General features: G+C 52.1%; 1 protein-coding gene across 3 annotated transcripts in view; it reads right to left on the minus strand.

The window, feature by feature from the left end:
- Positions 1-24,206, minus strand: part of LOC123645091 (sodium/nucleoside cotransporter 1-like) — a 52,158-nt gene that overhangs the window by 22,227 nt on the left and 5,725 nt on the right. The window contains exons 1-8 of one of the 3 annotated variants that reach the window (XM_045561624.1): positions 19,149-19,439; positions 18,210-18,321; positions 17,223-17,311; positions 15,903-15,994; positions 13,074-13,257; positions 5,302-5,443; positions 4,436-4,549; positions 2,702-2,779 (exon numbers count right to left, since the gene is read on the minus strand). In XM_045561624.1, the coding sequence (XP_045417580.1) occupies positions 2,702-2,779; positions 4,436-4,549; positions 5,302-5,443; positions 13,074-13,257; positions 15,903-15,994; positions 17,223-17,311; positions 18,210-18,305 (795 nt within the window). In that variant the 5' untranslated portion in view covers positions 18,306-18,321; positions 19,149-19,439. Of the gene's footprint in view, positions 1-2,701; positions 2,780-4,435; positions 4,550-5,301; positions 5,444-13,073; positions 13,258-15,902; positions 15,995-17,222; positions 17,312-18,209; positions 18,322-19,148; positions 19,440-24,206 lie in introns of those variants that run through there. The other 2 variants (XM_045561626.1, XM_045561625.1) reach the window with 2 other exon arrangements.

A 24,206-nucleotide genomic window follows, 5' to 3' on the forward strand; every position in this document is an offset into this window, starting at 1 on the left:
TTCAATCCTCCTGCATCTGGCCCAACACAGCTGCGAATGCCATTGGCCAACACACTGGCCAGGAATCTGTCCAGGGGACAGGGCCTCCCAGGCACCAGGAAATGGCTCATGTTTGGCTGGAAATGGTGAGGCTAGTTAATGATAAAGGCATTCACTGTTACTACTCTCTCAATTGAATAGTTAGTCTCAAAGTCTTTTGCACCATTAATGTTTTAAAATTACTGTTGCCATGTAGGGAACCTTAGCTTTTGAGACAAGGCCTCACTGTGTTGCCCAGGCCAGACTCCAACTCCTGGGCTCAAGGGATCCTGCTGCCTGAGCCCCCACATAGCTGGGACTACAGGCACGTGCCACCGTGCCCACCTTTTTGTTTTTGGAGGAGACACATGATGCCACTGGTTCCTACTTACACGATGAGCAAGGAAACATCCCTTGCCTGAAGTCCAGGATGAGGCCGGCTCTGGCTCTGGCTCGGCCCTGACTCACTGGGCGATCCTGGCCGGATCCCTGCTCCTCTCTGGCGCTTGCTGGGACCATCGCAATACAAAGAGGAGACCCAAAGACCCCTGGGCTCCCTCCTGTGACTAACGGTCCAGGAGTTCATGGCTCTGAAGGGTGATTTGGGGCGAGAGGCAAGTGGCAGGTGGGCGCACGTTCTTCCAGAAGGGGAGGAAAGATGGAAGGAAACACAGCTCACTGGCGAGGGAGCAGACACAGCGGCAGGCCAAGTGACAGTTCAGTGCTGGAATGGGACAGCAGCGGGGTGGGGTCCTGGTGGACGGCAGCTGCGTGGCCTGGCCAGCTCCTCTCCGCCAGCTTCTTTGGCTCACTGGGCTGTAACTTCCCTTTGGGGATCAGCTTACATGCCCGTCACGCTGACCTGCGCCCTGCGCCGTGGACACAGCAGCACATCTTCAGCTGCGTGCGTCCCTCACTGTCCCCTCTTCCTGCCTAGCTCCATGTGTCCAAATCTGTTCTGCCCTGAAGCTCCACATCGAATGCCGCCTTCTGAAAGAGTCTTCCTCACCATCCCTCACTGTAAACGAGCTCTCCCTGGAGCCACTCCCCAGGCGCCGCCCTTTGCACCTGTCTCACTGCACTTGAATGCAGCTGCCTGCGAGGGTGAACTGCAGCCCTGCGTGTTTGGTTTTTCCGTGTGAGGAGCTCCTGGAGCTTCTCTGTCTGGGCGGACACAAGAAGTCAGATCTTCACTGCTCTCCCCTGAAACCCTGGGTGGCCTCCCTACTTGGTCATGCAAATGTGGAGGGCACAGCCCCCTTCACCCTAAGGGAATGGGGTTAGGGGACCCTTGGGGACTGACAGAGGCTGCCCCTCCCCGTATGCTCTCTACACAGAGCTGGTCTCAGAAACATGATGGGAAGATTTGTCTGGAGGGGCAAGAAGACTCTTGAGAAGACAGGAACCTGTCCCTTCCCTTCTGCTTAGGGTGAGCCTGTTAGAACCCCTCGATGGCCTGGGCGTTCCCCACAGGGTCTGCTGGCACACAGACACTGGGGCTCCAAGGGGGACTCGCCAGAGGTCAGGTCAGGGGAGGCAGGAGGCTCTGGACTCATGAGCGGCTCAGCACCAGCCCAGAAGTCCGTGGCAAAGTCCATGGCTTAGGCTGAAAGGCCGACTGGGCCCAGCAGGGTGGGGGGGCCCTGGGAACAGTGGCCGGAGCAATGATCAACAGCAGAAACCTCTGGAACCTGTGCACGGAGTCCCGCACAGCAGTTCCATGGTGACGGTGGTCCAGGATAGGCCAGGGCGGGCAGCCCTGATTTCTGTCTGTGGGGCCCCAGGTCAGTGCTGAGTGAGCGGGTCCCAGGTCTCTCTCTCTCTCTCTCTCTCTCTCTCTCCCTGGATGGTGGAGCCCAGGCCTGGACCAGCCTCAGGGTCTTAGACAGTTTCGGCGTGAGGCAGCCACAGGAGGACCACGCTAAAGGGTTCTTGCTAAGATGGCGTTTAGGCACTTGAGCAGTTACCGGGAGAGAGAAGAAACTCAACCATCGACCCCCCCAGAACAGTGGGGCAGGTCACAGCAGCAGCACACACAGGCCACCCTGTTGTGACTTAGGACTGAGGCTCTGCCATTAGACAACACGTTCTCTCAAACAGAAAGTATCTTTGTCTCAATTTCCCCTATCATAGTTTGCAGTGCGTCAAGTGCACAATAAAGTTTTGTTAAAAGGAAGGAAGGAAAGAGAAAGAGAGTCAGGGACTATGCGTCTAGGAGGACGCAGAGGAGGAGCTGTACTTGCAGCTGGATTAATAAGGGCAGGCTTCCTGGTGGAGGTGGCATTGAGAGGCCTTGAAGGAAGGGGATGGTTTGAGCCTAAGTGTTCCTGGAAACTGTTCATAGGCCCAGAGTCCTGGTTGCACATCAGGGCTGAGGTCTCAGCAGGAGACCAGAACAGACCCCCACCCCTGCTCCTTGTCCTCAGCCTCCCAGCAATTCTGTAACTTGGGGGTCATCTCTAAGGAAAAGAATACAGAAATGTCTTCCTTTCGCAAATGTTACCAAATATAGAAAAAACATGTCACCAGCTGAACACACTGCTGGGCCCCTCCCAGTACCACCCTCTGCCTGCAGGGCTCCTCCCACCCTGTCTGGCCGGGCTGCCTTGCCCAGACCCCTTGCCAGCTGGAGGTGGCTGGGCAGTGGCCACTGAGGGCCTCTAGGACCGAGAGTCAAGCTGACCTGAAAGGCAAAGACACTGTTGACCAGATTCTCCCCGAATACGAAGATGGAGCCATCCCTGGTGTAGCTCAGGAAGATCTGAAATTAAAAAATGAACAAAACCAAAACACGCAGTCAGGCTAGGAAGGGAGGACGCCGGAACCAGCAGCCAGAGAACCAGGCTGGCTCAGGTAGAGGGGCCGTGAGCACCCCGCAGCCAGGGCCTGGCCTAGATGGGAGACAGGGCCACCAGGCCCAGGCAAGTTGGCCAGGGACATAGTCCCCCAGGCCCTTACCAAGGGTGGGGTGCCACCTGGCTGCGTGTGTAAAGCCACGATTGTGAGCACTGGCTCCTTCTGAACACATTCTCCAAAGAGACACCTTTTCAGTCAATTTTAAGGAAATGCTCTGAGTCGGGAGTGGTTAGGACAATACAGAAGGGCCGGTGAGGAAGCAAGACTACGAGATGTGTGGTGAAGGCTGTCAAAGGTGGTGCCTCTTGTGCCAGCTCAGTCCCCTGACAACCAAGGGCACAGCCTTCTCTCATATCGTCCCCATCCCAGGCTCACGGACTGGGCGTTTGAGTCCAACCACACTTCTACTGGGGGGTTATGTGTTAGGTCCCGACTTGCACTGCGATTGCAGGGACAAGTCACGTCTCTCGTACAGGCCTCAGAGTTCCAGTCTGTAAAATGGGGAGGGGACCAGAGCAGCAACTCTGTCTTTTCCTCCACAATACCCACGCGGGTGCTGGCGTGGGGCCAGCGGGTGTGCACAGCCGGGCAGGCAGGACTGCCACCTCACCCCACACAGAGCACGACGCGGGCGAGCTGGCGAGCGGGAAGCGAGTGGGGGGTTACACTCGTGCCCTCGATAATTTATGTTTCCAAAAGTGAAATAAAATGACAGGAGGCCGTTGGTTTAACCGAGCTCCTGCACGGGGCCCAACAGAGCCACCCAAATGGAGTCCCTAGTGCTCCAGTTCCACGTGTCCACACGGGAACCACGTTGCTGCTCAGCCTCCCTCGCAGTCGGGAGAGGGAGAGACTCTGGCCAAGCCCCACCTGGCAGGGGAGGGGAGTCCCCTCTGCTTCAACCCCTGCAGGGTCGGTAACTGCAAAACACGCAGCCGCCTCTCCTTTCCTGCCTTCCTCAGCCCTCTTCCCCCTTTCAAACCACAGCCCTCTGCTCGCCTCCCCGGAATACTCGCTCCAGCCTGCAGAACCAGCTGTGCCCCGATTCTAGAATCGCAGATAAACGCCTATCAAGCTCTTTAAACTAAATCTGCTGTCATCCCTCTTCTGACAAAAGTCAGTCATGATGGGTGCACAACAATGTGCATGAATTTAATGATACTTAAAAATGGTTGAAATGGTAAACTTCATCTTGTGTATATTTTACAATAAAAAAGAATAACTTCAATAAATGTTATTTTTAAACTTATACACACAGAGTAAATTCTCTGCAATTCTTTTTTTTTTGTCAGCGCTTTAAACTATTTTAAGTTTCAAACCACTGATGGCCGCCCAGGCCACGTGCCATGGTCAGGTACCCGGAGACCTTCCTGTCTGGGGTTTTCTTCCACAGAGGACCCAGCCTCTCCAAGGACACTGTGTCTGGCCTGGCGGGACCTGGTCTGGGGCCCCGTTCACACCCACCCGCCTAGTCCTGCCCCTGCTCTGTGGCCTCCCCACCCACCTCCCCGAGTGGCTTCTCCCACATTCCCTGGCAGCCTAGGATGTCCCATGTACACACCTGGATCTGGTCGCCCAGCCACTGGAACGCAATAAATCCTGGTTCTGTTCTGATGACAAAGAGTCCAAGGACAAACTGCAGCGCAAGGCCCCAGGACACGGCCCGCCAGGACACCTGTTACCCACCCGACAGAAAAGTCCCGTGAGCTCAGCTCCTGGGGGATGGGCAGGACACAGGGTGGGGTGAGGGCACAGGGCATGGGCCACTGAGGGGTTGTGGGAGCTTCATCCACCTGTCAGACAGGGGCTGGGCCCATCCAGAGCCCCGGGCCACTTGCCAATGGTCACAGCCTCCCTCGGATTCAGAATAGGCCACGTTCTGGGCAGCAGCAGGCCAGGCCATTGGGCAAGACGCAATCAGGAGCCCGTGTGAAGCTCGAGCAGCCTTGGGTGCGTGCCATGGCACTGTGTCCCTGGGCCATCACTTGGCAGGGGGAGCCAGAGTTGTGCCTGGGGGTCTGGCCTCCTGAGAAAACAGATCGGAGGACCACGCTCGGACTGACCAGAGGGCCTGTCGCCAAGGAAACACACGCCTCTGAGTCTGCACTTGATCTTAGCCAAAGTGGCGGAGAAGCGACGGCCTCTGAGTCTGCAGAGACATCCAGGCAGCATCCCCTGCCCCACTGGGGAGGTTGAGGACTTCTGCTAAGGGAGGTGACAGCCCACTCAGGGCCTCTAGTCCTGGGATCTCCTTCCCCAGCCTCACAGGGACCCTGTCCTGAAACCCACTGTCTTCCCCAGGCTCTCAGCCTCCGGGGCTCTCCCAGAGGAGCATCTGCTCCCATCCCAGCTCCCTGATCCAGCCCAGGGCCAGAAGAGAGACGCATCCACTGGCCTCCAGCCCCGGCCTGACAGATCAGCACTTACTGCGCGGTGATGCTTTGAGCAGGCAAAGAGGACGGCGATGAACACACACATTCCTGCAAAGGACACCAGCTGCTCAGGCCTCCGGGAGGTGTCCAGAGACAGCCACAGGACCAGGAACAGGAGAGCCGCGAGAGCTAGGCCCCTGCAGGGGAGAGGCGAAAGCCATCAACATTGGCATGTCCCCACCTACACACACACAGACACACACACACACACACACACACACACGAGCACCCAGGGAAAGGGCACTCAGGGCAGAGAGGAGGAGAAACGATACAGCACCGTGGCAAGAGCACAAGCTCTGGACCCAGATACTAGGAAGTGCTGCTCTAGCTGTGTGGCCTCTGGAAGACCCACTGGCCTCTCTGATTCTACTTTCCTCACTGGGCAAACGAGGCCAAAGACCCCTCATTTCTCGAGGTTGCTGAGAGGATTAAATAAGAGGATGTGTGTATGGAGCTTAGCGTGGCGCCCAGCACATGGCTTCACCGAGGTACGGGTCTGTCACAGCTGCTGTGATGCTCAGCCCAGTCTCTGACCTCAGGGGAGGAGGGGCCTGTGCAGCCCAGGACTCAGCACTGTGGGCCAGGCTCCCAAACACCTAGGAGCAATAGTGTCAGTCTGGATCGCTGACCCAGGCACCTGAGACCAAGGCCTGGATCCAACCTTGACAGCAATGCTTCCCTTTCCGGGTCTGGGCTTTGCTTGTCCAGGAGACAGCCCAACGGGTGGGACGACCCAGCTCTGGGCATCAGGTGCTCAAGGTCTGCCCCCAACCTGGTCATCAACTCACTGGGTACCACTAATGACAGCTAATGTTCATTGATACCTATTATGTGCAGGTAATACGCTGAGTGCTGAGAAATACTGTTACTGTCCTTCTTTTAGAGATGAGGAAACTGAGGCACAGAGAGGCTAAATAACTGGCTGGGGGCCACCCGCCTAGAAAGTGACAGAGCTGAGATTTTAACCCAGACCCTATGCAGCAAGGTCTACTGTCTTCAATGCAGTCTTAACTGGCTCCTAAGAGGGGACCTGCGATCTGAACTCAAGCAGGGTAACTGCGGCCAGAGTCCACCGTTTCTCTTTCTGCTCATGTGTTCAACCTCTTATCATCCCACTCTACACGCACAGGTTTGGCCTTGCCTGTGTGCCACCTGGGCATCTCTTTGCTAGTTTTCTGGATGTTGAATGCATGCTTTGGGTTTTTTGTTTTTATTTGTTTTTAACAGCTTTATTAGGCAATGGCTGATACACAACAAATGCACATTCTGAATGTATTCCATTTGATGTGTTTTGACACACGTGTACCCCTTGGCACCATCACTACAATCAAGATAATGAACATACACATCCACTCTCCCCCACAGTTTCCTTGTGCTCCCTGTGATTCCTCATCTCCTCTCTGTTCCCGGCAACAACTGGTTTTCCATCACTAGATTAGTTTGCCTTTTTTATAATAGCATTTCATAGAAATAGAACCACACAGCACTTTTTGTGTGACTTCTTTCACTCCGTGTAATTATTTTGAGATTCATCTGGGTTTCTGCATGATCCAATAGTTCATTCCCTTTTATGGCTGAGCACTATTCTGTTTCGTGGATATACCACAGTTTGCTGATCCATCCATTCACGGATGGACATTTAGGTGGTTTTCAGTTTTTGGCTATTACGGAGAAAGCTGCTATGAACATTCAACCCTTCACGTGTAGAGATACATGCATTCATTTCTCTTGAGTAAATGTCTGTATGTGGAATATGTAGATTACATGGCAGGTGTAACCTTTTAAGAAACTGCCAACTGGTTTCCAAAGTGACGGTGCAATTCTTACATGCCCACCAGCTGTATACAAGAGTCTCGGTGTATGTCCTGGCCAACGCTTGCTGTGGTCGGTCTTCTGAAATCCAGCCACTCTGACGAGCACACAGCAGTATCTCTTTCTAGTTCTCATTTGCATTTCCCTGATGACAAATGATGTTGAACATCTTACCATATGCTTATTGCCACTTATGTGTCTTCTTTAATTAAATGTGTCTTCAAATCCTGAGCCCATTCTTCAATTGGGTTGTTTTTCTTATTAATGAGTTTTGACAGTTCTTTATATATTCTGGTTTCAAGTCCTTTGTCACATATGAGATTTGAAAAACTTTCCCCCTAGTCATGGCTTATCTATTTATTCTCTTAACAATGCCTTTTGAAGAACCAAAGTTCTTAATTCTGATGATGTTCCATTTATGAATTTCTTTATGGATTGTGATTTTGGTTTTGCATCTAAGAAATCTTGACTTAATTAAAGGTCATAAAGATTTTGTCCTATGTTTTTTAAAACAAGATTTATAGCTTTAGGCTTTACACTTAGGTATATGATCCATTTTTGGTTAATTTTTGTTTAGTACATTGTCTTTTTTCAAGCAGTTTTAGGTTCAGAGCAAAATCGAGAGGAAGGAGCAGAGATGTACTATACACCCCACTCCTGCACGCGCACAGCTTCCCCATTACCAACATCCCCACCAGAGTGGCACATCTGTTACAATCGGCGACCTACACTGGCACGCTATAGTCACCTACAGTTCATAGTTTACTTTAAGATTCACCGTTGGTGTTGCACATTCCATGGGTTTGGATAAATGTACAATGACACATATCTACCATCACAGCATCACAGAGAGTACTTTCACTGCCCTACAAGTTCTCTGTCCTCTGCCTGCTCATCCCTCCCTCCTCTCACCCCCAACCCCCGGCAACCACTGATCTTTTTACTGTCTCCATAGTTTTGCCTTTTCCAGAATGTCATAGAGCTGCAGTCATACAGTGTGGAGCCTTTTCAGATTGGTTTCTCTCACTTAGCAATATGCACTTAAGTTTCCTCCATGTCTTTTTCTAGCTTGATAGTTTCTTTGTAGCATTGAATAATATTCCATTGTCTGGATGTACCACATTTTATTTACCCATTCACCTACAGAAGGACATCTTGATTGCTTCCAAGTTTGGGGAATTATAAAGAAAGATGCTATAAACATCCATGTGCAGGTTTTATGTGCAGCATATACTTGGGTCTTGCTTTTTTATCCAATGTTACTTTTAACTGGGGTTTTAGACCATTTACATTTAATGTAATTATTGGTATAGGTGTGTTTACAGCTACCATCTTACATTTATTTTCTATTTGTCCCACTGGTTCTGTTTCCCTTTTCCTATTTTTCTACCATCTTTCAGATTGACTATTTCTTAAAGATTCTCCTTTATGACTTGTTAGCTGTAACTCTTTGTTGTGTAATTTTAGTGGTTAGCATTTATGTTAATAGTATGCATCTTTAACTTGTTACAATCTACCTTAAAGTGGTGTTGCACTACTTCATATATAGTATAAAAACCTTACAAGAGTATAATTTCATTTCTTCCCTCACAATATTTGTGCTATTATTATTTACTTCTTTTTTAAAAAGATTTTTTCAGCCTCAGCAAGAACAAGACCCTGTCTATACTAAAAATAGAAAGAAATTAGCCAGGCAACTAAAAATAGAATAAATTAGCCAAGTCTAGTGGTGCACCCCTGTAGTTCCACCTACTCTCGGGGCTGAGGCAGGAGGACCCCTTGAGCTCAGGAGTTTGAGGCTACTGTGAGCTAGGCTGGACACCACGGCACTCTAGCCCAGGCAACAGAATGAGACTCTGTCTCAAAAAAATAAAGAAATAAAAAAATAGGCCGGGCGTGGTGGCTCACGCCTGTAATCCTAACACTCTGGGAGGCCGAGGAGGGTGGATCGCTCGAGGTCAGGAGTTCGAGACCAGCAAGAGCGAGACCCCGTCTCTACTAAAAATAGAAAGAAATTATCTGGCCAACTAAAATATATATAGAAAAAAATTAGCCAGGCACGGTGGCACATGCCTGTAGTCCCAGCTACTCGGGAGGCTGAGGCAGTGGGATCGCTTAAGCCCAAGAGTTTGAGGTTGCTGTGAGCAAAGCTGATGCCACCAGCCCGGGCAACAAAGCGAGACTCTGTCTCAAAAAAACAAACAAACAAACAAACAAAAAGAAATAAAAAAAGAAATAAAAAAGATTTTTTAGAGATAGGGTATTGCTATCTTGGGCCAGCTGGAGTGCAATGGCTCATTCACAAGTGCAATCACAGTGCACTGGAACCTCAAACTCCTGGCCTTGAGTGATCCTCCCACCTCAGCCTTCTGAGTAGCTGGGACTACAGGCATGTGCCACTGCACTCAGCTATTTACTTCTGCATATATAAAATAAATTCCACAATATGTTGTTATTATTCTTGATATACAAGTTGATTACACTTTAAAAAGATGTTTAAATAATAAAAAAAATAGTCATTATATTGACCCGTGTTGTTACCATTTTGGGGGCTCTTCATTCATTCCTTTGTGTAGAACCAGGTTTCTATCTGGTATCATTTTTCTTCTGTTTGAAGAATTTCCTTTAACATTTCTTATAGCATAAGTTGCCTTTGTGCCTGCAAAATTATTTCAGCTTTTGCATGTCTGGAAAAATGTCTTATTTCCCCTTCTTTTTGGAAGATATTTCACTGGTAAAGAATTCTAGGTTGACAGGTTTTGGGGGGTTGTTGTTGTTGTTTACTGTTCCAATCTTTTCTCACATGTTTCTAACAAGAAATCTGCTAGTAATCCATACTTTTTGTCTTTTGTTCTCTAGTTGTTAAGATTTCGTTTTATCACAGTCTTTAAGCAATTTGATTATGAGGTGCCTTGGTGTTGTCTTCTCCATGTTTCTTGTGCTGGGGGTCCATGAAGCTTCTTGAATCTTTGGGTATAAAATCTTCATGAAATTTGAAATTTTTTTGAAATTATTTCTTCAAATATCCTTTCTGCCCTCCTTCTACTTTGGTGATGTCAATTGCACATATATTTGCTCACTTAAAGTTGTGCTGTGGTTAACTGATGCTCCTCTGTTTGACTCTTTTGGGTTTTGTCTAAGATTTGCAGGGCAGGGACTGAGAAGCATTTATTCTGGGGTTAATTTTTTTTCTGCCACTGAGCCAAGACCCTTGCTATTACTAACAGCATCCTGTGAATTATGAGGTTTTTCCACCTGGACTGTTGGGACACAATTCCTGGCCCTGTGTGATTGTCCTAGGCCTCGGGGAGTTTCCTCCTATGCATTCACTGATCAGAACTCCACTGGATGTTCAGGGAGGACTCTCTGCATGTCTCTGGACCTTTCTGTCTACGTGGCTCTCTCTTCGCTGCTACTCTGCAGTGTGAACTCCAGCCACCCTGTCCTCCCCGGATTTCCAGCTCTGCCTCTTCAGCTTAGGGGATCTGCTGCCCCCTCCTAGTTCTCCTGCCCTGTGGGGGCCTGGACACCCTCTCCAGACAGTAAACTGGGACGATCACAGGGCTCACCTCATGTGTTTCCTAGTTCCTAAAGACCACTGTCCCTTACTGCATAATGTCACAAGAGCTTGTTTCACATTTTTGTTCCAGTGTTTTTATTGTTTCAAGTGGGAGGGTAAACCTGGTCTCCATTACTTCACCTTGACTGGAAGCCAAAATGAAATCCATGGTTTCAGTTTGTTTGTTTTTGAGACAGAGTCTCACTCTGTCACCCCAGCTAGAGTGCAGTGGCATCATGACAGCTCACTGCAACTTCAAACTCCCGGGCTCAAGTGATCTTCCTGCCACAGCCTCCTGAATATCTGGGACTACAGGTGTGCACCACCATGCCTGGCTTATTTTTCTTTTGTATTTTTTGTAGAGATGGAGTCTTCCTATGTTGCCTAGGCTGGTCTCGAACTCCTGGTCTCAGGTGATCCTTTCTCTTCAGCCTCTCAAAGTGCTGCGATTACATGTGTGAGCCACCGTGCCTGGCCCCAAATCCATGTATTTTTTAACAGCTTTATTGAGACAAAATTCACATGCCATACAAATTGCCCATGTAAAGTGGATGGTTCAGTGGTTTTTAGTAGAGTTACAGATTTGTGCAACCATTACCTCAATCCTGGAACATTTTTGTCAGCCTGAAGAGAAACCCTGAGCTATTGGACATCACCCCCTAATCTTCCCATGCACCCCAGCAGTCACTACTCTACCCCTGTCTCCATAGATTTGCCTGTTCTGGACATTCCATGCAAGTGGAATCCTGCAGTCTGTGCTTTTTCATGACTGGCTCCTTTCACTGCGCATAACATTCTCAAGGCTCTTCATTACTGCAGTATTTATCAGAACTAAATTCCTTTCTATGGCCATATTATATTTCCTTGTATGGATATATGCATTTTCTTATCCATTTTTTAGTTGATGGATATTTCGAAAGTTTCTACCATTTGGCTGTCATGAATAATGCTACATAAAGATTTGTGTACCAGTTTTCGAATGGACATATGTTTTCATTTCTCTTAAGTATATACCTAGGAGTGGAATTTCTTTTTTCTTCCTGTCTTTCCTTTTTTTTTTCTTTTGAGACAGAGTCTTGAGTCTTGCTCTGTTGCCCAAGCTAGAGTGCCGCGGCATCAGCCTAGCTCTCAGCAACCTCCAACTCCTGGGCCTCAAGGGATTCTCCTGCCTCAGCCTCCTGCGTAGCTGGGACTACAGGCATGTGCCACCACGCCCAGCTAATTTTTTCTATTTTTAGTGTAGGTGGGGTCTTGCTGTTGCTCAGGTTGGCCTCGGACTCCTGAGCTTAAGCGATCCTCCTGCCTTGGCCTCCCAGCTTGCTGGGATTATAGCTGTGAGCTACCACTCCTGTAATCCTAGCACTCTGGGAGGCTGGAGAATCACTTGAGGCCAGGAGTTTGAGGTTGCAGTGAGCTATAATGACACCACTACACTCTAGCTGGGGTGACACAGTGAGCCTTAGTGTCAAAAAAAAAAAAAAAAGAAAGAAAGAAAGAAAGAAAGAAAGAAAGAAAGAAAGAAAGAAAGAAAGAAAGAAAGAAAGAAAGAAAGAAAAAAACCTATTCAATAAAGGGAAGGCAAATTTAAAAACGAAGGTATTTATAAATAAAATTGTACATGTGTTCATCAATAGGCCAGGTCAAATCACTTTGCTGTAGCACGTGAATCTCATTCTGGGAAAGACAACTGTGCCCTGCATTGTCCTGAGTCAGTCATTGGATGTCTTTGGTCATCACTTCAGTCATTGACATCAGCACGGAAATAGGCTGTGGTCTTTTTTTTAAATCATAGAAACCTTTTTCTCCAGGTTTTTTTTTTTTTTTTGCAAACCTTGGTTTACAAAGCACATAAATGTAGAGCTGCCTGGTTAAAATGGGAAGGGGAGAGTTTGATGGTCCCCTCCCAACCTTCCTCTCCTGCCCTGTGGCATCTCTGAGGCTTCCAGAGCTCCAAGGAATCCAGCTGGAAAGGCAGGGGATTCCAAACAGCTGTGCAGGGGCGTGGCTGGCTAGTCAGAATGCCCTGGGGGTAACTACAAACACTGGCACCTGGACCCCAACCCAGCCTGCTCCATCAGATCCAGGGGTGGACCCTACTGGCCCCACTGATCTCAGGGGAGGCACTGACAGGGCCTCCCTGCGTGCATGGGATCTCTGGGATCTCTGAGTGCAGGGAACTGCTGAGTCCTGTTCTCAGCCAGCATGGTCACCTGTAGTAACCAGACCAGAGAACCAGAGGAGACCTAGCAAACACCAGAGGTGGCTGCTGCCTCTGAAGCCAGCCAGCAACTCCTGCCCTGGGGCCCCCAGAAAGTCCTCAGCCCTGGGTGTGACCCCAGAGCTGACCCCCAGCCAACGCGCGCCCCTCCCCCCCCTCGGAGCTTGAGCTCACTCACCTCTTAGCCCAGAGCTTCAGGCGGGGTTGGCCCTCAGGCTTCTTACACCTCCCCAGCTTGGGCGCCAGAAGCCTCTGTAGCAGGCCGTAGGCCAGGAAGGCCAGGACCACACAGGTGAGCACGAACAGCGCCAGGGCCCTCTGGAAATTCAGGATGCAGGCAGCCAGCAGGAAGGCTGCGTACCCTGGGGGACGACACCGGGCAGGGGCTGGCGATGACCCTCCAGCCTCTCCAGGCCCCTGCAGCCCGCCATGGACTCCACCTTACTCCATCCGGAACTTGCAGGGCAGGAAGGTCACCCAACCTCTCTGAGCCTCAGTGTCCTCACCTGCCAGTGAGAACAATCATCCCTCCTGTGCCCAGAGGCTGTTATGAGCTCACTGGCAGAATGTGTGAAAGGGCTTTGCAAACTGTAAAGTGCCGACCAAATGGGAGGGAGATGTGTAAGGAGGCTGTGAATCAAAACAGCACGAATCGCTGGGTGTCGATGGAGCACTTGCCAGGATCCGAGCCCTGCTAGGATGGAGGACGGAGACGAACAAGTCAGTTGCTCCATGAAGGAGTTCACGCCTGTGTGCCAGGCCTGTATTCCGGAATATTAATCCATCGTCTCCTTCCGGGAATCTCCTCTTCCCCCTTTGCCCTTCTCTCATTTAAGTGGCTGAGCCGGTCTGTGTTGAGGCCTCCAGAAATGTGATCTGGGACAGCAAAGGGGAAATCTCTCTCTCTGGCTACTGAATTCAAAACCCAGGACCCTTGAAGAATGGAAAGGCCTTATAGCCATGGACTAAAAAAAGTGATCTGAAAAATTAGTTTTACTTTCCTGCTGCCTCACTAGTTAAAGCATGAGAAGAGCAAGGACACTGGTGGGCCCCAGGGGAAGGGTCTGGCTTGCGACGCCACAGCCAAAGCCAGCTGTGTCCCCAGCACCGCAGGCAGAGCAGCCCCGTGCCTGGCTTCCTGGGCTGGGCGCAGGGAGGCCCAGGGTTTCCGAGAGAGGAGGGCCTGTGCGGGTGGGCAGGCAGAGCCCAGGACAGCCCCTGAGCCTCTGCAGGCACTGAGCAGCAACAGCTGTCCCCACGAGAGGTTCAGAAGAGGACAGGGGTGGGAGGCTGCAGCAGGCCCGTGCTAGAAAAAGGGGCATCCCCAGGGCCACCTGCCTTCAAAGACAGAGAACTCAGACCAGCTGGAGAAGCCAGCAGGTTGTAGACACTTGACATAATTGTCATTCTCTACTTGAGAGAATTCGATCACTTCTTCAAGAGAAACAAATCTCAGTCTGCAAGGGGACCACAGAGGGCCCTGGAGTCAGGCCCTACCAAAGGAAAACTTCACTGTCTCGGACACACTCTCTAGAAGGGACATGGACCAACCCTATCTCAGCAGACTGAGGCCACTGCTGTCACCTGTCTCACCATCCCCTCCCCTCTCTGGCACCTACGATGGGCTCTGCATCCACACACACTCTGTCCTCTTGACCCCCAACCCGATGGCACGAGTCAGCCTCCCCTAGGCACACCTGCCCTGCCTGGGCCCGGGAGCCCTTCTCTGTGCCCAGAGGACCTTGCTCCGTCCGTCACCTCTTCATCCCCTGTCACTTCACGTGCGTCCTAAAGCTCCCGCCTCAGCTCATAGACACATGCCCGTCCTTCACACCTTGTCACACCCTGCCCACTCATACTCCCGCCCTGTTCTCAGAAAACATTTCTCCAAGCGCTCCCTTCACTCCAGTCCACTTGTTGCAACTACATCCTATGTCACCAAGGAGCCCCTTGTCCCTGCATTAGTGGACACTGTGTCACTGCTCAGTCCTCATCCTGCTGGTCCTCTGGACGTGCTGTTGGTCTTTCCCTCCTTCTTGAAACCCTTCGCTCTCGGACTCTGGCTCCGGCCAAGCCCTTCTGTGCAGCTGGTCCCCAGGCTTCTGTCCTTAACCCGCTTCCCAATTCGTTCTCCAGGTGACCCTGGGAACCTCCTCTCCCCCTGCGTGGCCTGGCAGCTGTGTCTCCAGCAAACTGTTTCAGTTACCCCTCCCCAGCTCTTCAGCCACGTTCTCCAGCTCTGCGGGGGGCACCATCGTCCCCCAACACGCAAGCCGGAACCGAGGCAGGCTTGACTCAGGGTCCCCTTCGTCCCGCACATGCGACCAGCTCCCACGTTCAGCTGGCTCTGCTTCCCCAGGGCCCCCTCCACCCCGCCCGTCCTGCATCCCTTCGCTCTGACACATGCACTGGGGCCCGCGACACGGCCTTCTCCCTGTCTGTGCTGCTCCCTCCCAGGGTCCCACAGTGTGAATTCGGCATGGACACTTCCCTGTTTAAACCTCCAATGTTCTAGATCTTAGGAGCAAAATAAAATTAAAAAATAAAAAGTTAAACCCTCCAATGGCACCCTCTGGACTTGAGGAAAAAATCCAAGTCTAGACTTTACCAAAACCCACAGCCTGACAGTTTTCCCCTTTGCTCCTCTCTGCACGGGGAGCCTCTCATTTATTGTTCCTGCTCTCCAGCTGGCTACCTCCTGCTCAACCTGTCAGACCCCAATGTCACCTCCTCCTGGAAGCCCTCCCTGACCATCCCCCTGCCCTACTTGGTGCTCCCACAGGACATCCTGCCTTCACTGGGAACGTCCATTCCCCTCCCTCACTGGAGAGGGGGCGCCTTGGGAACAGGATCTGGTCCTGCTAACTGATGACTCCGTGTCCGGCAAGGGAGAAGGCCCGGAGCTGCTGCTCAACCAACATTTGTTGAATGATCGGGTAAGTGAACAACCCTGCCCTGAGACATGGACAGCTGGGCCAGGAGTCACTGTCCCCTGGGCAGGGCTCACCGGTACAGAGCAGGCCTATGCAGATGCGTCGAATCAGCTGCTTGTGCTCCCTGTAGAAGCGTCTCACTCTCTGGAACGGCTGCAGGATCCACCTGGGAATAGGACCAGCAGGTCCACGAGTGGCATCCAGACTCCCACCGCAGGGGGGATCCCTCAGCACCTCCGGGCGGAAGCCACTCAGGAGTGTTCCCGGTAAAATGGTGCTGGGGGCAAGCTGGGCACTGGCCTTGACATCCCACAGGGCTGAGGGGCAGTACCCACAGGCCCCACTACCCCAGCGATAACCCTGCCTGCAGGGCTTGCGGAGAATTCACTGATAAGGCAGAACCTTGTCAACACACAGACCCGCCCACGCAGGATGGCTGCCTCCCCTCCCCCACCGCACGTCCACCTGTCCACAGAACAAGGTGCAAAGGCTCCGGCTCTGCATTTACTCCCTGTGACCAGGACACTTAGCGGCCCAGTCGGCAGCTCCTGTTCCCTAGAGATGATGCTGGAAGCAGCCCAGCCCTGCCCAGCATTCACGTGTCCCCGCTGCCCATTCTTGCCTGGCCATTTGGTCACTCGTGGCACCCGGGGCAAGGCTGATGCCTGAACAGCTCCAGGGCTGCCCTAGGCTGAGCGTCGCTAGATGCTCACCCAGGGCTCACCGGCACCCACCCAGCTGCTGTTTACGGAGCCTCTCGCCAGCTCCCAGGTCCTGAGAGGGTGAGGAGGGGTGTTGCCCCATCCCCCACCGGGGCAGATAGAGGGGACCCCTGCCCCCCCACCACCCCTGCCCTTCCTGCTTTCCTCAGGTCTGGACAGTGAGGGCCCCTGGCGGGGGGACATCAGGAGCCGGAGCTCTGTGCACACCCTGGCCACCCACTGCCTGTGCGACTGGACCAGTCAGTCCCTTTCCCTCTCCTGGCTTTGGCCTCCCCCTGACACACCAGGGCCTGGCCCAGTCCAGGAGTTTCCAGACTGAGCCTCGGGGCTCCCCAAGGTGCCCGGAGACTGGGTGGGGTGGAAGCAGGTGGGGGAGCTTGGCAGGGCGGCCCGGCTGGCTCGGGGCCTCCGACCCAACTTCAACCAGAGCAGCCCCACAGCACCTGTGGGCCTCCCAGTGGGACTTCACTCTGGCTGCTTAACAGCGAGTGTGGAACCCGGGGCCGGGCTCGCCTCTGAGGCTCATCTGGCCGCGAGGGAGCTAAAGCGCCATCACTCCTTCCTCCAACAAAGGTGCGCGGAGCCGTCCCCCCAGGTCAGGAGGCGGCTCCCACCCCGCTCCCCAAGCGGCCTCCGCCCAAGCAGCCACGGTCCCTCACAGAGGTCACCTACCAGCTGGAGGAGGGCTCCGGCCCCGCCTCACTCCGGCTGTGCCCGGCCTCTGTGGGGCTCCAGTCGCTGCCAGGGAGCCGTCCTTCCTCCTAAAGCCAGCAGGGAGCCAGCAGGTCAGACAGAGCTGAGGGGCGGGAGAGGGGGACCCCGGCCGCACGGGGGCACCCGCAGGCCCCTCGTGAGGGGCCGAGGCGGGACTGGACTGTTGCACAGGAAGGAACCAGAAGGCTGCTTATTCCGCAAGGCGCGCACTGAGCACCTACTGCGTGTAGGGCTCTGCTCTAGACACATCCTGCCCTCAGGGGTCCTGGTCCTCAGGAGGGAGGGACACCTGTGACTGAGGTGTGGCTGCAGGAGGCCAGGAGGAAGCCTCTAAGGAAGGCCCCAGGCAGAGCATCCTGATCGCGCGACTCAGGGCACCATGTACCCCACAGGCTGTGGGTGGTTGCGGCGGGGGGTGGGCGTTCCTGCAGACCATGGTGGGAAAGGTGCACCCTGTGGGACAGAGGACCGTGAAGAGCGGGGGCTTTGCCAGAGAGGTTGGGAGACTCATCCTGGGTGCCAAGGCCCTGGCTGGTGTGGTTCTACCTGGCAGTTTCAGAGTGAGGACAAGATGACCAGAGCCCTGAAGGCAGAGGCGTCCTCCGAGATCCCTCCGCGAGCCCCATTCATCTGCTTTCTATTCTGATTCCTTACATCGCAGCGCAAATGTCACTTCCTCCTTGGGACCTCCCCTGCCCTGCACACCAGGACAGGCTGTGTTGGCACAGAGTAGGTGCTAAGTAAACATTTAATGAGTGAAATCAAGGCGGATGCTTTGTGCTGCCGGGGCCGACACGTTGGGTTTCCTAACTGTGCAAGCAAAGAGGTGAGGAGGTGGCGGCAGAAGAGGGGGTGAGGGAGGAGGGTGAGCAGAGCCCCCACCAGCGGCCAGGACTCAGGCCAGGAGGAGGGGAGGCCAAGACTATGCATGGGAAGGGGACAGACCAGGCTTTCCAGGGTATCAGCTCCTGCATTCTCCAGACTGTTGGCCCCGGGTTTGAGAGGGACGGACTCCCCTCGGCTTGGCGTGTCGTTCTCCATGTGCCAGACCTTCCAGCTGCAAGACAAATCGGGGAGGGCCCAGAGCTGAAAGGCGAGAGCTGGGCAGGGCCCAGGCTGGGGCCCGGGAAGGGAGAGAGGGCTGGGTCGGGCGCAGATGCCTGGCACAGCAGAGCCTTGCAGGGGTCCCCGTGCGTGTCCCCACACTCACCCCGAACTATGCCTGTTGGCCACGGCCTTGGCCCCTGGCACATGGAGAGGGCCCCCCTTCCTACACTAACCTCTGACCCTGTGAGAGGCAAGTCCTTGTGAGCCTGGGAGTTCCAGGCAGAAAGGGCACATTCTGCCCCCTTCCCGGGGAGGACAGCATGTGTATACCTCTGATATAGGCATTTTTCTGGAGAGGCCCCAGCTTTCATCTCCTGTCACAACAGGTTAAACCACTGCCACTAAGTGCCATCTCGGTTGCATTACACTTCCCCACCTCTGAAAGATGGAGACAAACTTCGTGAAGACATCCTTGCGGTCCCTGGACCCAGCTGTACCTGAAACCCTACCTACCCCTGGATCTCTCACTGCCAGAGTGAATACAGTCCCTTTTTAGCTGAAGCTCAGTTCATAGGCTTAAGCCCATCTGTAAGCAGGAGTGCCCACGAACACCTCCGCCTCTTCTCTCCCCACTCCTGTTCCCTCACCTTTTCTGACCTTGAGGGACACCCTACTCTATCCAAACGCCAGCCTGCTTTAGCTGACATGCCCAGCGGCATGTGCATGGACACGCATGCAAGACACACACACACACAAGCAAGGACAGAGCCTGGAACACCCTGTCCACACACAGACACACGGCTGCACAGAGAGAGGCAGGGTCCTATTTCTACTCACAGATCTGGGGTTAACAGGTCGCTCTCAGAGAGACACAGAAGCACACGTTTCTGTTGGGACAAGCTGTTTCCAATCTGCCTTCCCTATGGCCTGTCTTCTCACTTCCGCAGGAATTCTTGGGCAGGGTCCAGAGTGGGAGTAGGTTGGGCCTGCAACCCAGCTCTGGCCAGCGCCTCCCTACAGCCCAGAGCCACAGCTGGGGCGGGAACCAAAGCCTATTTTGGGGATACAGAAGGGGGACCACCCCAGGCCTGTCCCCTGTAGTTCCTCCCCTTCACTGCCGCCCCCCTCCCTTAGATGCCTCCTCTCCTGCTGCCTGCTCCACCTCCCCGCCCTCCTCCTGGCCTGCCCCGCCCACCTCTTCCAGGAAGCCTCTTGGGTGACTCCTGCCCTCCCTCCCTTTCCTCCTGTGGTAACAGAATGGCCCAAGAAAAGGGCATGAGTGTTTTATGAGCTGTCTTTTTAAAACTTCCCCTACTCGTTTTGGGAAGTGAAACCAGCATCCCTGTCTCAGACCAGCGGTTGGGAGGGGCAGGGGAGTGTCCTCTGTACCACAGGAGATGTCCCAACAGCCCTTTGGGGAGGGTGGAGATTGTTCTGCTGAGATGGGACAGATCAGAGTCATGAGCTGTAGTTAAAGGGACATAGCCTGGAGCTGACACCCTCCCTCTAAAAGCTCTGTCTTTCTGCTTACAGTCAGGGAAATCGGGACTTTAAGATGGGAGTCTGCCATTTTCCTCCCGGCAAATTGCCAGCAAATTAATAAACCCCCCTTTCCTTCTCTTCAAACCACTTGTCCTCATTCTTCTGACGTTGCCCCGAGGACAAGTGCCAAGCTTTTTGGTAACGCCGCCGTGGCCTCCTTTCCCCACCATCCATCCTCGCTGCTCAGGCTTTTGCGTTTTATCTTTCATTTTGCATCTTTCTCAGTCTGCCTTTCTCACTGGGTCTGTAATTATTATACCAGCAACCTATTTTCCTAAGCTTGACGATGAGGGGAGCAGTGTAGCTGTCACAAATAGTAAAAGTGTTCCAGGCCTAAGCATTGATACAGTCATAAAAACAAAATGAAATCACACCATTTCCCCCTTCATTTCATCTTTTCTTTCTTTCTTTTCTTTTTTTTTTTTTTTTTTCCGTATCCTCTGGACAGAGTCTCGCTCTGTTGCCAAGGTTGGTGCTCTCTGCAACCTTGAACTCCTGGGCTCAAGGGATCCTCCTGTCTCAGCCTTGTGAGTAGCTGGGACTACAGGTGCATGCACGACCACAGCCAGGTAATTTTTCTATTTTTGTAGAGATGGGGGTCTCATTATATTGCTCAGGCTGGTTGAACTCCTGTCCTCAAGCAATCATCCCGCCTTGGCCTCCCAAAGTGTTGGGATTACAGGCATGAGCCATCCTGCCTGGCCTCATTTCATCTTTTTTGAAAGTAACATCTAAGCAGCAGTATGCAAAGTGAAGGGACAAACTCTTCAGTTTTCAACCTTCAGACTAAACATTAAACTAATCTGACAGGATCAACAACATCTGCTTAATAATTAATGGTGCATACTCGGGACAAAATCCTTTTCGATGCACAAATACTTCCCGGCAGCACAGGGTGTGCAGTCACCTGCACGTGCTGGCTATTTGGAAGTTTGGAGAGGACGATGCACGGAGAGCGGGGTCACGCCCTCTCTTTGAAAATATTTTTGTTGTCGTCTGTCCTTTAAATTACCAAAGCATTACAAGTGCATTGTTAAACATTTAAACACTGTAGAAATACAAAGAACACAGGAAGTTAAAATCCTACCCCGACCCCCCTGGGGATGGCGACTACTATGTTTGTGGCATTTTTCTCCACTTTTTCCCCTAAATGTATATCACGTTATGTCATTCATTTTCCAGCAGGAGATCATGCTACACCAGCATTCTCACAGTTTGAGTTTTCCAGCAGGGATCTATACCCTGTTGGGGGCCCGGTGCCACCTTGGGAAACTCAGTGTTTCTCCTGAGCAGGACACCTGTCTCCACGGGCAGCCTCCACGGGCAGCCTCCACGGCGATGGGCTCAGAGCTGCCCGCATCAAGCCCCACTGAAGGGCAAGCGGACTCTACCTGCTTCTCTGCCCCTACCCTGCTCTAACATGCTCTTCCCCTGCCCCTTCCATCCCCTCCTGCTCTCTCCTGCCGCCCTTTCCTCCCTGCCTCGGTTTCTCTTGGTGCCAGAGGGAAACCACGAGGCGCACAGCACATCCAGCAGCAGCCATGCTGGTTTGAAAACATTCCCAACTTTGCAGCTTATAACCTTGACCTCGCTGTGGGCCCTGACCTCTACTACAAGGATTTACTGGGCTGTGCATCATGGGATGAACCTTCAGCTTGGAGCCCACAGGTCTCGATTCACTCCTGACTCTCTAGTTAACTTGTTTGCCCATCTGCAAAGCGGTGGGGTGGGTAACGGCACCTGTCAGGATTAAAGGAGGGAATGCTCAGAAGAGCTCGGCAGGGAGCCCGGCACTGTCAGGCTGGCAGGTGTCCCTGCTGTCACAGCTCCATCTCGGGGCTGTCTTGACACACTTCTCCCCTCCTCCAGGCCAGGAGATCCCCAGCTTCTTCCCTGGTCCTGCCCTCAAGGAGGGGTGACCAGCAGGGATGCCAGCCCCAAGAGCCAAATGCTCTTTTCAGTGGAACTAGCTGAAAGCCACAGGTGGGGCCACTGGGAGGCTGCAGAGATCAGGATGGAGACCCCCAGGGACAGACTGGGAGCTGGACGACCTCGGGTGTCCTGGCTCTGCCCACCAGCTCTGGGACCACAGACCATCTCTGCACCCTGTGTGGCCTGTTTCCCAAGGACAGTCCTGAGGCCCGGCCCACCCCCTGGGGCCAGCGCAGAGTGAGGGGAGGCCATGCAGACATCCTGTATCGTCTCCCTTTCAGTCCAGCAGCTCTCAGAAGGGCTCATCACGCAGAGGTGGCCCAGCTCTCCCAACCCTGCCCCCTCCTCAGGGGCACGTGACAGTCTCTGGTTTTACTCCTTCTGCTGGCTCCACCTGTTTTAGGGGGATTCGTGGCCAAAGAGTTAAAGAGAATCCCTTTCCTTGCCAGGCTCTGGTACCATAAGGAGGTTATTGGTATAAGTGCAGACCGAGCCATTCAGAGCCGTGTGAGCGACGTGGTCAGAAGGGTGGTCCCACAGTCCCCGCATTTTCTCCCCATGGTTTGGCCCATGCTCGTTTCCTGGCCCTTTGCAGCTCTCTTTTCTCGCATTGATTCATGTGTCCAAGCAGTGGACACATAGGGAGGCTCGTCCCCAGTCAAGTTCCATGAACATGACCTCATCATTGTCTCTCCTAAACCTGGAATCACTGGCAGAAAGGACACCCAGAGCGATTTTTTCTTTCACATTTAGGGCACTGAAAAGTGGACTTCCTATACTCTACAGTAGAAATATTTGAAAGCAGCAAGCATGTGAAACTTCTGACCGCATAGAGCGCTACAAAGACTCAAGAAGTATCTCAGGCTTTTATACCCTCTACTTGTAACTCTCATAAAATTTCTTGAGGGAAGGCACTAGTCCACGTCTTACAGCACAGGGCTCTCCTAGCACCTACACAGCAAGCGCAGGCATTCCCAGGGGAAGGAAGCATTCCAATACCCCAGAGGCTGAAAGTCCCTGGCCTGCTTGGCGTAATTATCCAAGGGTCCCTGAGATAGTCTAGCCCTTGACCCATTTGACTCACTGGGAACAGCTGGGCACAAGTGGCCACTGTCCAGTACGCAATGACACAGTGAGTCTGGATTCATCTCCCTCACAGCAATAGAGGGCTGCTAGAATAAGGACAGCTGGTCCCATGGGCATGCGGGTTCAAGGCCACAGGCAGCGGGAATTTTACACAAGCGGTTCAGGGATCACTGTTTCTGAATATTTAATTGGTTGATACGGTCTAAAGTATATTTCCCTTGTTGCTGTTCTTTCACCTTCTATCCCTCTTGCCTCTTCATCTCATTTAACTCTTTATTTTATTTTATTTCATTTCAGAGTACTATAGGGCTACAAATGTTTTGGTTACATAAATTGCTTTTGTACTGTTGGAGTCAAAGTTCTAACTGTGCCCATCACCCAGGTAGTGTGCATCGTACCCATTAGGTGTGAATTGACATCTCCTCCTCTTCCCTTCCACCTGCTTGATTTATGATGAGTGTTATTTCCATATGTGCACATATGTGTTGTTTGATTAGTTCCAATTTAATGGTGAGTACATGTGGTGTTTGTTTTTCCATTCTATAGATACTTCACTTAGAAGAATGGTCTCCAGCTCCATTTAGGATAACAGAAGAGATATTAGTTCACCATTAATTTATGGCTGAGTAATCCACTCGTGTACTGATGGGCACTTGGGTTATTTCCACATCTTTGCAATTGTGAATTGTGCTGCTATGTAAACATTTAGGTGCAGGTGTCTTTTTTATAAAATGTCCTTTTTTCCTTTGGGTAAATACCCAGCAGTCAGATTGCTGGATCACACGGTAGTTCTACTTTTAGTTCTTCGAGGTATCTACATACTCCTTTCCATAGAGGTTGTACTAGTTTGCAGTCCCACCAGCAGTGTATGAGTGTTACTATCTCTCTGCATCCATGTCAGCATTTGGTGTTCTGGAGGTTTTGGTAAAAGCCATTCTCACTGGAGGTAGGTGATATGTCATTGTGGTTTTGATTTGCATTTCCTTGATGATTAGAGACTTTGAGCATTTTTACATGTTTGTTGGCCATTATTCTATCTTCTTGTGAAAACCTTCTGTTCATGTCTTTTGCCCACTTTTTAATGGGGTATTTGACCTTTTTCTTGCTTATTTGCTTGAGTTCTTGGTAGATTCTGGTTATCTATCTGTACATTTATCAAATGTATAGCATGCAAATATTTTTTCCCATTGTGTAGGTTGTCTATTCACTCTATGGATTGTTTCCTTGGCTGTGCAGAAGGTTTTTAATTTGATCAGGCCCCATTTATTTATTTCTGTTGTTGCTGTGATTGCCTTTGGGCTCTTCTTCATAAATTCTTTGCCTAGGCTGATATCT

This window comes from Lemur catta, chromosome 9 (assembly GCF_020740605.2).
Source record: "Lemur catta isolate mLemCat1 chromosome 9, mLemCat1.pri, whole genome shotgun sequence".
NCBI classification, from domain to species: Eukaryota; Metazoa; Chordata; class Mammalia; order Primates; family Lemuridae; genus Lemur; species Lemur catta.